This window comes from Lissotriton helveticus, chromosome 3_1 (genome assembly GCF_964261635.1).
Source record: "Lissotriton helveticus chromosome 3_1, aLisHel1.1, whole genome shotgun sequence".
Taxonomy (NCBI): Eukaryota; Metazoa; Chordata; class Amphibia; order Caudata; family Salamandridae; genus Lissotriton; species Lissotriton helveticus.
In genome coordinates, this window is record NC_136061.1 from 1,943,511,421 (window position 1) to 1,943,523,739 (window position 12,319).

General features: G+C 44.7%; 1 protein-coding gene across 1 annotated transcript in view; it reads left to right on the forward strand.

Moving 5' to 3' along the window:
* The window catches only part of SLC24A1 (solute carrier family 24 member 1), a 195,835-nt gene that overhangs the window by 61,312 nt on the left and 122,204 nt on the right, over positions 1-12,319 (forward strand). The window contains exon 2 of the mRNA XM_078684072.1: positions 843-905. Coding sequence (XP_078540198.1) covers positions 843-905 — 63 coding nt within the window. The remainder of the gene's footprint in view (positions 1-842; positions 906-12,319) is intronic.

Here is a 12,319-nt window from a genome sequence, read left to right on the forward strand (position 1 = left end):
CCATCCTGGACCAGGGGCCGGATGTATGAAGCCTCTTTGCAAACAACCCCATTTGCTTAATAGGGCAGTGTGCAACTTCGAAAGGCTTTTTATTATGTATGAAACTCAAAATGTGATTCTGTAATACTTTACCGAATGGCAATTTGGGTTTTCAACCTAATACCGATTCAGTATTTGGAAGGGGTGTGTTTGGGCCATCCCTTCCAAATACCAAGCCGGAATGGTATGTTTTATTGTTTGGTGACCAAAATCTGATTGCATAACATTAACACTTTACCGACTTCTGAAATGTAGTGGTAAGGCATTTGCAAACGGGAAGTGGTCCCCAAGGGACCCCATGCCAATTCTGAATATTGAAAAACATATTTTGTAAGAGTAGGCAGTGGTCCTATTGACCCAGGGACCACTGCCTACTCATAAAAAAAATGTCTAAACATTTTACATTTCTTTTAAAAATGCATCCAGTTTTCCATTAATAAAAACGTACTGCATTATTAAAAATAATGTTTTATTTAAAAGCAATAACAGACATAGTGATCTGCTATCCTCAGCAGGCCACTGTCCCTATCATGGCTGGGATTCTTAGTGGGTGGCAATTTGCGACCTACCTCATAAATTTTCTTGAGGAAGGTCAAATTACGACCCACTAAGAAAATGTATATTGTGACCTGGATAGATCGGCTTGCAAAATACTGCACTGATCGCAAAAATAATGGTCACAAGGGCTACATGCTGGCTTTAGATCTCATACCACTTATATTAGCTCCCGGAGCTGCACTGTTGATGGTGTGAGCCTGAATTGACGGTGGTCTCACATTAATACTCTCCCTGTTTATTCCCAGAAAAGCAACGGGTCAGTTACTGGTGATGACATGAAGACCCCAGAAGACAACAACAGACTGAAGGTAGGTGCTACTTCTGCCTGTATTAGCGTCTGGGGTGATTTTTACATCCCACTTCCGTGGTATAGTTAGTCCTTATCTATTCAAGCTCCTCATTTTATATCTTATTCCTCTGGCTTGATTCTTTGGCCATCCGTTCTCATTCTCCTTCAGCATTCAGCATTGTTTGCATTGCTTCCTTAAAAACCATGTTGAGAGTGTATAATTCTGTGCACAGCACATTCACTTTCATGCTGTTTCACGTTTTCCATACATAGATGACACCTTGAAGTGTAAACTATCCTGTGTTAAGTTTGTTTAGGCAATTGTTCTCCAATCTTATCTGCTTTGCTTCCATTTGTATTCTTTTCTTTTATTTGATCAGTTTGAATCCATGTGATGACCTGTGTTCTTTGGCAAGCAGGCATGAGGATTTATACAGATTTGCCCTTTGCTATTGCTTCAGTGTCTTTTGGCATAGTCAATGGATAACTGGACTTACTCAATAATACAAGTCCATCTTCATATCTGCTAAGTATGAGGGATATCACTCCTGGGACTGTAGTGTAGTTCCTATAATTCCCAATAGGCTCTGCGCATTGGAATAGTGAATCCTGCAGTTTAGACCTAGGACTGAAGTCAACTAGGTCTCTACCGAATATACTAAACTTAATTGTGTGTGTGCCAGCTAGCTCAGAGGTCACTAGAAACTTTCTCGAATAAATAAGAAGGGATTAGTTTCTGACAACCGCTTAAAATATGACAACTTTGTTCCCCAAGAATAAGAAATATATCTCTAGAGTCGCAGAAACAATAGATAAATATTTCACTCAGTCAATCGTGCATGCTTCGTTTCACCAGAGGTGCAGAGAATTAGAGAGACGGGCGTTTTCAATAAAAGGGTATTTATTGAACAGTCTTCTTTCTCAAGCATACGAAATTAACTGCTGCAATCGTAATACTTGCTGTAAAGTACAGAGCATATAATACGAAGAGTATTATAAAATAATACTGTAAAAGCATGATATGGTTTCTAAGCCATAAGATACCTAAAATGCATAAAACACATACAGTGTTAAATAATGACTAAAAGTACTCAACTGATGCTTCTAAAATACGCCTACTCCTATGTACCTAACCTAGGTTTAGTACAAGGGAAGACGTAAGTGAGGTGTAGCCTAGTTTTAGTATTATTTGCCAAGAATCTATTCCAAGAATTCTCTTAGGGTCTAATCAGCTCCGTACCTTGGTTTTAGAATGTAGGAGGTCTTGTATCTCTCTCTCGGAACTCGATTTCCCAGCAACCTACAAGGGTAGCCTGGAAACACTGGAGATGGATTTCTCGGCAGGAGAAAGTACAGCATCTCTCAGTGCGTCAGCTGGAGGGTCGGCTTCCTTCGAGACTTGCTGCAGCAGGGCGCGTCAGGCAAGTAGATAGTCGAACTGCTCCAAGCCACCGTGTGTTTGTTTGGACGTGTGGGCATATTTATACCTTGAAGGTGCCGAGTTTGACGTAAGATTGGACATAATAACGTCATCAGAGACTTAATTCTCTGAAAACTCCATGATTTCTTGGATAACTTAATATTCATGCAGGGGGAAGTCCCTGACTGCTGAAGGCTGGTTTTTCCAAGAAATCGTTGTAGATTTTCAAAACTGGTGGAAGTAGCGTAGCCAAGCCGTATTAGGACTACTTGAGCTATGTCTTAATATGGTTATGATTTCTATGCCTATATAAGGATACAGTATTTTATACCTATATAAGGGCATAAATCGGGAAAATTACACTAGGGTCCTAAAACGCTATACAACACCCACTCCACATAGTATGTCTAATATTACTAAATCTATAAGCATAAGAAACATAACTAAAGCATGTGTTCATAATCCCACCCAAAATACATGAAATGCATTAAACATGGTTTATACACATACATGAGTATTTGTTTTGTTCGCATTTTACAAGCAATCGCTGTCTTTAACAAATCCCATCTAAATGAAACATGAAATGACAGTTATGAAATGGCTCTAAATTTACAGAAGAAAAAGGTCGAGACCATTCCATAGCATAATATATAAACAGTTAAAGTTTTTATGAAATATTGCCAAATATTTGTCTAGAGGAAGTATCAACTGAATCTCTTGTTCTCTAAGAATAGTTCTACTTTAAGCAGATTACTTTGTGCCAAGTGAAAAGGGTCTATTCTGGGATGAAGAGAAAAAAGTTTTCAAATGTAGATTGTAGAAACATAGAGTTCCCAAGTTAGAGGGTTTGTTTTGAAAAACCGAAGGCCGAATTTCAGAGTTCATGCACTTTCAAAAGTTATTCTCGGTGTCGGGAGAAAACATCATCTGGCAGATGCATCAATGTAGCCATTTTCTATTCCTAAATAGCGATTTTTAAGGAATCGCTATTTAGGAATAGCAAAAGCCTATGCATGTAGGAATCGCTATTAAAATAGCGATTCCTTAACATTCCTTAATTGCTACTCGCAAATTGCTAGTCGCAATTAAGGAATGCTGTCCCATTCATTCCGAAGGCGCACCTAAGGCAAGCCTGTCCGCGCCGGGCCGGGCCTGGACCGCGCCCAGCGCCAGAACCCCTGGACCCCGCGAACGCCACGACACCAGACTCCACTACGACGCCAGCACCCTCCACGCACTCACCACGCCGGCCGAAACCACACCTGCTTCCAGGCCACCCCAAAACGGGCCCACGGACCCTTCTCCTGCCGCACCTGCAGTTTCACCTGCGACAGAGCCATCAAACCTCCAAGGAATGGACCCAACCACCTCCGCTGCATACTCCTCAACACCCGCTCCGCACGCAAACACACCGTCAAGCTCTGGGATCTGCTCAACACCTCCGCCCCAGATGTGGCCTTCCTGACTGAGACCTGGTGGAACGACTCCTTGGTGCCCGACATCACCATAGCCATCCCAGATGGCTACAAGATCACCCGCAGGGATCGCACCAACGGAATCGGTGGAGGAATAGCCATCATCCACAAGTCCACCCTCAAGGTCGCCACCCACGCAGACGACACCCTGAACACCGCCGAACACCTCCACTTCCGGATCCACACCGACCCCAACACCACCCTCAGAGGAACACTCATCTACAGACCCCCCGGACCCCGGGCTCAGTTCAGCGACTCCATCGCCGACCTCGCCAGCACCCACGCACTCGCCTCCACAGACTACATCCTCCTCGGGGACCTGAACTTCCACCTCGAGAACAACAATGACGCCAACTCCGCCACCCTGATCGACAACCTCACCAACCTTGGCCTCAGACAACTCGTCGCCGCAACCACCCACTCCGCCGGCCACACGCTGGACCCCGTCTTCTCCACAGGTACCCACGTCGCCTTCGACCACACCACAGAACTCCACTGGACCGACCACCGCTGCATCCATTTCACCTTCAAGAAACCAACCATGCACCACCGCACCCAACAGCTGCCTCGCCACTGCTGGAGCAAAGTCACCGAAGACCAGCTGATCACCACCCTCGCCCAGAACCCACCCGCCGACCCCACCAACCCAGACGCCGCAGCCTGCAACCTCAGACAGTGGATCGACGACTGCGCCAACACCCTCGCCCCGCTCAAGAAACCCTCCAACAGCCACGCCAGCAAGAGAGCCACCTGGTTCACCAACGAGCTCCAGACCTCCAAACGCGCATGCCGGAAACTGGAGAAGATATGGCTCCACGAACGCACACCGGACAACCACGCAGCCCACAAGGACGCCACCCGCAGACATCGCCACCTCATCAGATTAGCCAAGAGATCCTCCTTCAAAGACCGCTTGGATAACAACGCACACGACAGCAAGGAGCTCTTCAGCATCGTAAAGTAACTCTCCAACCCCAGCGCCAATGCCAACGACATCCCGCCCTCACAAGAACTGTGCGACTCACTAGCCATCTTCTTCCACCGCAAGATCGCTGACATCCACGACAGCTTCAACACCCCGACCACCCCGACTATGCCACACTCCACCTCCCCTGTAAACACTACCAGCGCCAACCGCCTGATCTCCTGGTCCAACGTCAACGACGACGAGACACGCAAGGTCATGAACTCCATCCACTCAGGATCTCCGTCAGACCCGTGCCCACACCACGTATTCAACAAAGCAGACGCAGCCATCGCACCCCAACTACGGAAGGTCATCAACATCTCCTTTGAAACAGTGACATTCCCGGAAAGCTGGAAGCACGCCGAAATCAACGCCCTTCTCAAGAAGCCCAAGGCAGACCCCAAGGACCTCAAGAACTTCCGGCCCATCTCCCTGCTCCCGTTCCCGGCAAAGGTCATCGAGAAAAACGTCAACATGCAATTGGCCCGCCACCTGGAAGACAACAACATCTTGGACCCGTCCCAGTCCGGATTTAGACGAAACCACAGCACCGAGACAGCCCTCATCGCCGCCACAGACGGCATCAGGCGCCAACTAGACAATGGCGAAACATCAGCCCTCATCCTCCTGGACCTGTCAGCCGCCCTCGACATGGTGTGCCATCGCACTCTAAAGACACGCCTCCTAGAAGCCGGAATCCAAAAGAAGGCCCTTGACTGGACCACGTCCTTCCTCTCCGGCAGAACCCAGAGCGTCCGCCTCCCACCCTTCCAATCCGAAGCCACCGATATCATCTGCGGCGTCCCCCAGGGATCATCTCTCAGCCCGACGCTGTTCAACGTCTACATAGCCCCCCTCGCACAAGTGGCCCGCCATCACAACCTCAACATCATCTCCTACGCCGACCCACACACCGCCAAAACCAACCTCCACGAGGGAATGAAGGCCGTCGCCGACTGGATGAGGAGCAGCTGTCTGAAGCTGAACTCGGGCAAGACGGAGGTCCTCATCCTCGGACCCACCCCCTCAGCCTCGGATGACTCCTGGTGCCGACCACACTGGGAACAGCACCAACACCACTGACCATGTACGCAACCTAGGATTCATCCTCGACTCCTCCCTCTCCATGTCTAAGCAGGTCAACGCCGTCTCCTCCTCCTGCTACAACACCCTCCGCATGCTCCACAGGATCTACAAGTGGATCCTGACCGAAAAAAGAAGAACGGTGACACAGGCCCTCGTCAGCACAAGACTGGACTATGGCAACACACTCTACGCAGGAATCCCAGCCAAACACCTACGACGACTACAACTGATCGTCAACGTCCCCCGCCGCAGCCACATCACCCCCCACCTGAGAGACCTACACTGGCTCCCCGACGACAAGAGGATCACCTTCAAACTCCTCACCCTCGCTCACAAAGCACTCCACAACGCCGTTCCAGCCTACCTGAACAGCAGACTCAGCTTCTACACCCCCACCCGCCAGCTCCGCTCCGCCAGCCTCGCCCTCGCCACTATCCCCCGCATCCAACGAGCGACCTCCGGCGGCAGATCCTTCTCCTACCTCCCGCAAAGACCTGGAACACCCTCCCTACCCACATACGGCAGACCCAAGACCTACTCGCCTTCAGAAGACTCCTCAAGACCTGGCTCTTCGAGCAGTAGCAGCACACCCCTCCCCATAGCGCCTTAAGACCATCACGGGTAAGTAGCGCGCTTTACAAGTACTCTGATTGATTGATGTGCGATGCCACTGGTATCAGACATGTTTAAGATTTGACCTAACATTTCTGCGAAAAAATGTTATTGTTGATAATAATGCATGTATCTCTGCAGAAGTCCTTGCAACTTGCAGATCATACGTTTCTCTAGACGAGGTAAGTGGCACAGTTTTTTGTAAAAGAACGGCTTTCATTCTGCTCAAAGTATCAATTTGTATAGAAGAGACATTTAGTGAAGGCCATAACACTGTCTCCCTGTCTGTAGTACTCTTTGGATACAATACTTGCATACAACAAGTGACCCTGGCTGACACACTAACCAGATAGGCTCTTCCTGGGCAACATGCCACAACAGCTGTGTTCGTTGAGCATAACGTAGCTCCCATCGGAAAGCTGCCTAAAAATTAGTTCTATCACGGCCGCTGGAGTACCGTGCATGTGGCAAGAAAGGTTATTTAAAGAACCTTCGCAGGCTTCATGTAAATTAATACCTTCACATAAAAGTGTACCGCTTAGTGAGTTTTTACAGTTCTTTGTACTAAGAAATACCTCCTTTGCCCCACTCCAACATTTGTGTGTGTATGGTAAATTCCAGGTTGACTTAATGTATCCTTTGCCCAACCTTTCATACAGGCCTGCTGGTATATACTGTAGACAATACTGAAATTGGAAAATCGTCACTGGTATCGAGATGGTGCCATGTATTATCCATTCAACGACAAGTTTCTTAGAAACTGTCAATGGTAATCTTTCCAGTTTTTCAATGCTCAGCACCGTGTAGTCTGCTCCTCTTTGTGCTAAAGAGATTTGTTTATCTGTAAGGATAAAGACAGTAAACAATGACAAGGTATTGATTAGACGCCATGGCACATAGCCTGAACGGAGATTTTGCAACGTCCAGCCTAGTAGCATTATAGAACGCAATTGAGACTGGCCACGTTGTTACATTAGCAAATCCTGTTCTATTATATCACTGGCAGATGATACAATGCTGTCCAAAGAATAAATTCTGGAGGACAGAGTAGTTAACCCATTGTCCACTACAGAGAGTGCTTTCTCTAAATTAATAGGATCAATTTCTCGTATTTTTTCTGCAGTTTCCATTTGCGTTATTTTCCAAGATTCGTTGTACGCAGCATATATACCGGCGTATATGAAACGTTTTTGTCGTTGTTTTGCGAGGCCCGAGTAAGAAGTCTCGCAAGTCAACGCCTTCTTTAAGTGAAGTTAAGTGTTGTTTAATTTCTGGGAGTGTGGATTTCTGTATCCAATCAAGGCATAGTTTTCCTACACTGTATGTGGTGACTATCCCTGGATGTTGTCTCTGGGAGTACCTTGGATCTGGCCTGTTCATTTTGAACCCTTCTGTTTTGTTCATGAATCTATCTTGACAGGTATTCGTGTCTATGGGCCAGATTAACCATTGTTTCCAATCTGGATTGGTTCTGTTGTGTTTCAAGATTTGTTTCACGCCTACCTCCTCATCTGCAGTGCCATTACTGTCAGGTGTGGCCTTAGGTATGGACAGTTTGTTTAAATCTGTTATCTTAGCTAAGCCAAAACATGATGTTTGTTGAACGGTGTCATGATTTGTTCTGGTATAATGCAGGCTCTGAACAAGGCTTCTAAACCCTGCACCTGCCATTCTTTTGTGCCCCAGACAGTTTTTGTCTCAATGTTGTCTTTCCAAAAGTTAAAACCTAATGTAGACAGCTGAGTATAAAAGTTTGCAGAATAAATTTGTTTAGTATTGGTCAACATGGTTTTCATTCCTGTCTTATTAATATTAAATAAAACATTTCGGGATTTGTCACATTAAAAGTATGGAAATTTCTCATAAAATGTTTTAGAGCTGCCTTTTAGTGGCCATGGACAATGTTCCCATTGATTATAAGTAAAAACATTTCTAGGATTTACAAATTTGTGCAAATAATGGTGAACAAAATGATTGTAACAATACAGTTCTTCATAACTTGTTGAACCTTCTAAGTGTTCATGTTTTTGAAATTTTCCTGACATTTCTAAGTCTGATATCATATTATTAACAGTTTCAAAGTCCCAATCATCTGAAAAGGTGCTTGATGAAACAAAATTACTTGAAGAAACCTTGAACTGGTGTAGAATTTTCAATAGTTCCATCGGGCCCAAAATGTCATAGTCAGTTGAGTCCCATGCTATACCACCAGGTATAGGAACGGCTGTGATGTTCACTGATGACAGGTCTCATCCCTCACGATGATACGATTTGTAAGGTTGCAGGAGTAAGTTGATGTTCTTACGTGCTGTGTCCATTGTACTGTATTTTCCATCTATCATTCATCCCAAACTTAAAACCAGAATGAATCAAAGTAGTAAATAACATACACCCAATCCTATCCAAAATTCAACCCAGGGTGAAACCAGATATGTTTTCTCAAGTTGATGAAAGAGTTCTGTTATTTTTTCTTTGAAAGTTTTATTAACCTGCGTTGTTTCAGGTTCACTGGGATCCTCAGAAAAGTTATCGAAGTTGATAAAATAGCCAGAGGCAGTTCTTTCAATAGTTGATATTGCATCCGGATTCTTTGAAACCACTGGAGTTGCTTCCTCCTTTGACATGTTTGTATAGTCAGATGCTACATCATTGTAGACAGGAGTTTCTTGACGAACTGATATTTGGGTATCAAGAGGGATGAGTTCCATAGCTTTGTTGCTTAGTCCTTCTTTTCTCACTGTTGGTTTATCAAAGGTGATAAGTCTTTCAGTTTGAACCTCTGGAATAGTAGCCAGATTTGGTCGTCTGCTACTTCTTGGGAGTCCACTGGGCCTACTACTTATTATCGGCCACATGATGTGGTTTTCCCAGGTCAATTGATGCTGTTCTGTTCTCCCTTTTACCAGCAAGCGGCGGTAGTAACACTGATCTTGTTCCAAGAATTGCTAAGACAGGTACTGCTTTTCTATAAGAAGGCCCAAATTCCTTCTTCGCCTCCATCTTTTTCCTGACTAAATCCCCAATCTTTGGAATCCAAACAGGTCTTGCTGGGACAGGTGGTTTTTCTTCAGTGGTCGTCGGCTTTGTGTTGTGTTACTCAGACTTCTTCTTGTTTCATTTAAGTCCTGTAAAACAGCCAAATGATCTTTGATATCAAAGGGTTTCTGTCCACCACTGAAGTTTGACAATCAAGGTCCTGGATAAGCATTCTAGTACTAAATAATAATTCATATGGAGTGATTCCCCTAAGAGAATTTCTTGGCAAATTATTAAGACTTCTTTGGACACTATTTAGATGTTTGACCCACCCGTCATCCGAACCTAATACCCCAGCTGTTATAGATTGCTTTATGTCACGGTTTTTTCTTTCCACTACCGCATTTCCCTCAGGATGGAAGGGACTCAAAAACTGCAATGCAACGCCCAAACTGGCCATGGCCTCCTTGTAAGCTCGAGAGCTAAACGCAGGACCCTGGTCAGAAAGTAGCGTGCCGATTGCGTATGTGCTGATAAAGACTCACAACTCTTTTATAACAGTTCTTGCGTCAGCCGAGTGCTGGGGCCACATCCAAATGAATCTTGTGCAGGAATCTACTACGACCATGATATATTTATAGTTACCATCCCTCTGTAAGGGACCACTGTGGTCCAGGTAAACACATGCTAATGGTTTATCTGAAATTAGAAGGGGCGTCTGCGCAGGTCGTTTTACTGTAGAAACTTTCATTTTTGGGCAGATTTCACATTCTAGCGCATAGTTTCTAGTTTGTTTCCTCATGCGCGGCCACCAGTATTTCTGTTTTAAAAACGATACTGAGGCGGAAACTCCTGCGTGTGCAGAGGCGAGCCCTTCATGTGCTGCTAAGATTAGTCCTAACCTATGTTCCATGTTTGGGATTGCCCTATTCCCCACTCCAGGGATTCGAGCAAAAGGAACATTGTTTGCATCAGTTATATATGAGTACTTCACTGGAAAGCCTTTCGGGAGTGTCTTACCACTGTCTTTTACTGAACCAGTGACAGCTTGCATTATTTCGCTGTCTATTTTAGTTTTTAGCCTCATAAGCCAATGAATTCCCTGCAACGTGAATGCCATCACGCTCATGACTAAGTGTATGAATCACGTGAGTCTTTTGTAGTTCTTTTAGCAAAAGAACTACTTGTTCCCATAGTAGTTTATGCTTAATTGTGCCACCTTTAGCGTCTTTGAAACCGTTTTGAACCCAGTTCTGCAAATATTCATTGTAGGATTGGACTCAGTAATATGAATCGCACACTATGAGTGTGGGGAATTCGCGATCTGTATTTTCAAGCGCCATCTTGAAAGCCTGTAGTTCAGCTCGCTGAGCTGTACAGTCTCCTAGAGATTGAGTTTTAGTGACCGTAGGTCTAAATTTACCTTCGCGCCAGCGACCTTTAACAATCGTGCGCGCAGCACTGTAAGCTTGTTTACCCCCAATTGCGGGTTGTGCTGATTCGTCTGTATATATTATACAGCTGTAATGTTCAAGTGGCAGAATTTCAGTTGGCAGAGGACATTCTAATTCGTATTGTAGGAATTCTTGTGTTTTTAAATACAGGTCAAAATGTTTCAACGTCTGTTGCAGCAAGAGAATTAACCCATTGTATCCATCTTCGATGTAAAGCTTTAGCATTTGGAATGCTTGCCTTTGTCACTGCCTCTAAGGCAGGTACAGGTGTAACGATTTTAATGCGTTTACCCTGTGCTAGGGCTCTCTCTTTTGCTACAGCAGTCTGAACCGCTGTCAGTATCTTTTCTGTTGAAGTGAACTTCATTTTAGCTTGTGTGTACAAGTGTGATTTGTATGCTATTGGTACCGTCTCACCTTCGTTAAAGGTTAGGTATGTGAATCCGCATCTCCCTGGGATGATTCGGATCACTAGGTTACGCACTTTGTCGCGTGTTTGTAACTGTGATTTTGCTAACATGTCTGTTTGTACTGAACGCAAAATTTCTGTGTTTTTGTGTCCAATTAGTAGGTTTGAAATCAGGTTTGATTAGTTTGTAAAGAGGTTTAACCCTTTCTGCGTAGTTTAGAACATAAGTTCTTCCAAAATTCAGGACACCTAGAATTGACTGTAAGTTTTTCAGCGTTTTTGGAGGTTGGAGCAGAGCCCACAAGTTTGCTGCCAGACTTTTGCCTTCACTTGATAACTCATATCCCAAAAATTGGACGTTGAGATGGGCAATTCGTGATTTCTTGAAATTGAATTTATACCCTTCAGAAGCAAACCCAAGTATTATGGTGTTCACTCGTTTCAAGTGTACGTCCAAATCATCATCTGTAAGATAGATATCATCGACATAGGACAATGCCTCATCATCGTACATTTGTAGTAACTCTGTTACTCTGGCTGAAAATAACCCTGGACTATTCTTGAATCCCTGGGGGAGACGGCAAAATTGGGGCTGTGCCCCCATTATGGAGAAAGCGGTCAAATACCTGCTTTCAGGTGCAATGTTTTGACAAAAGAAACTATTTGAGATATCTAATGTAGTTTTATATTTTTTGCGCACGATGCTATTTATCAGTGCTGCACTATGTGCGTTTTGTACTGCAAAAATTTTGCAACAGTAATTTAGATGTCTGTAATCCAAAACTAGACAATATGAATTGTCTGGTTTGGAGACAGGAAACAAAGGATTGTTCATTGATGAGATGCATGTTTCAATCACCCCTTGGTATTCAAGTTGATTTAAAATCTCCCTGACCTGTTTTTTAGCTTCCTGTTTTACAGGATATTGCCTTTGCATTGTTGGTTGAGTTTTCAACTGGATTTTATGGTGAGGGGAATCCTCATCATATCCTACATGATTTTTGTATAGTGCTGGGGCCTGGGCTACAGCACAT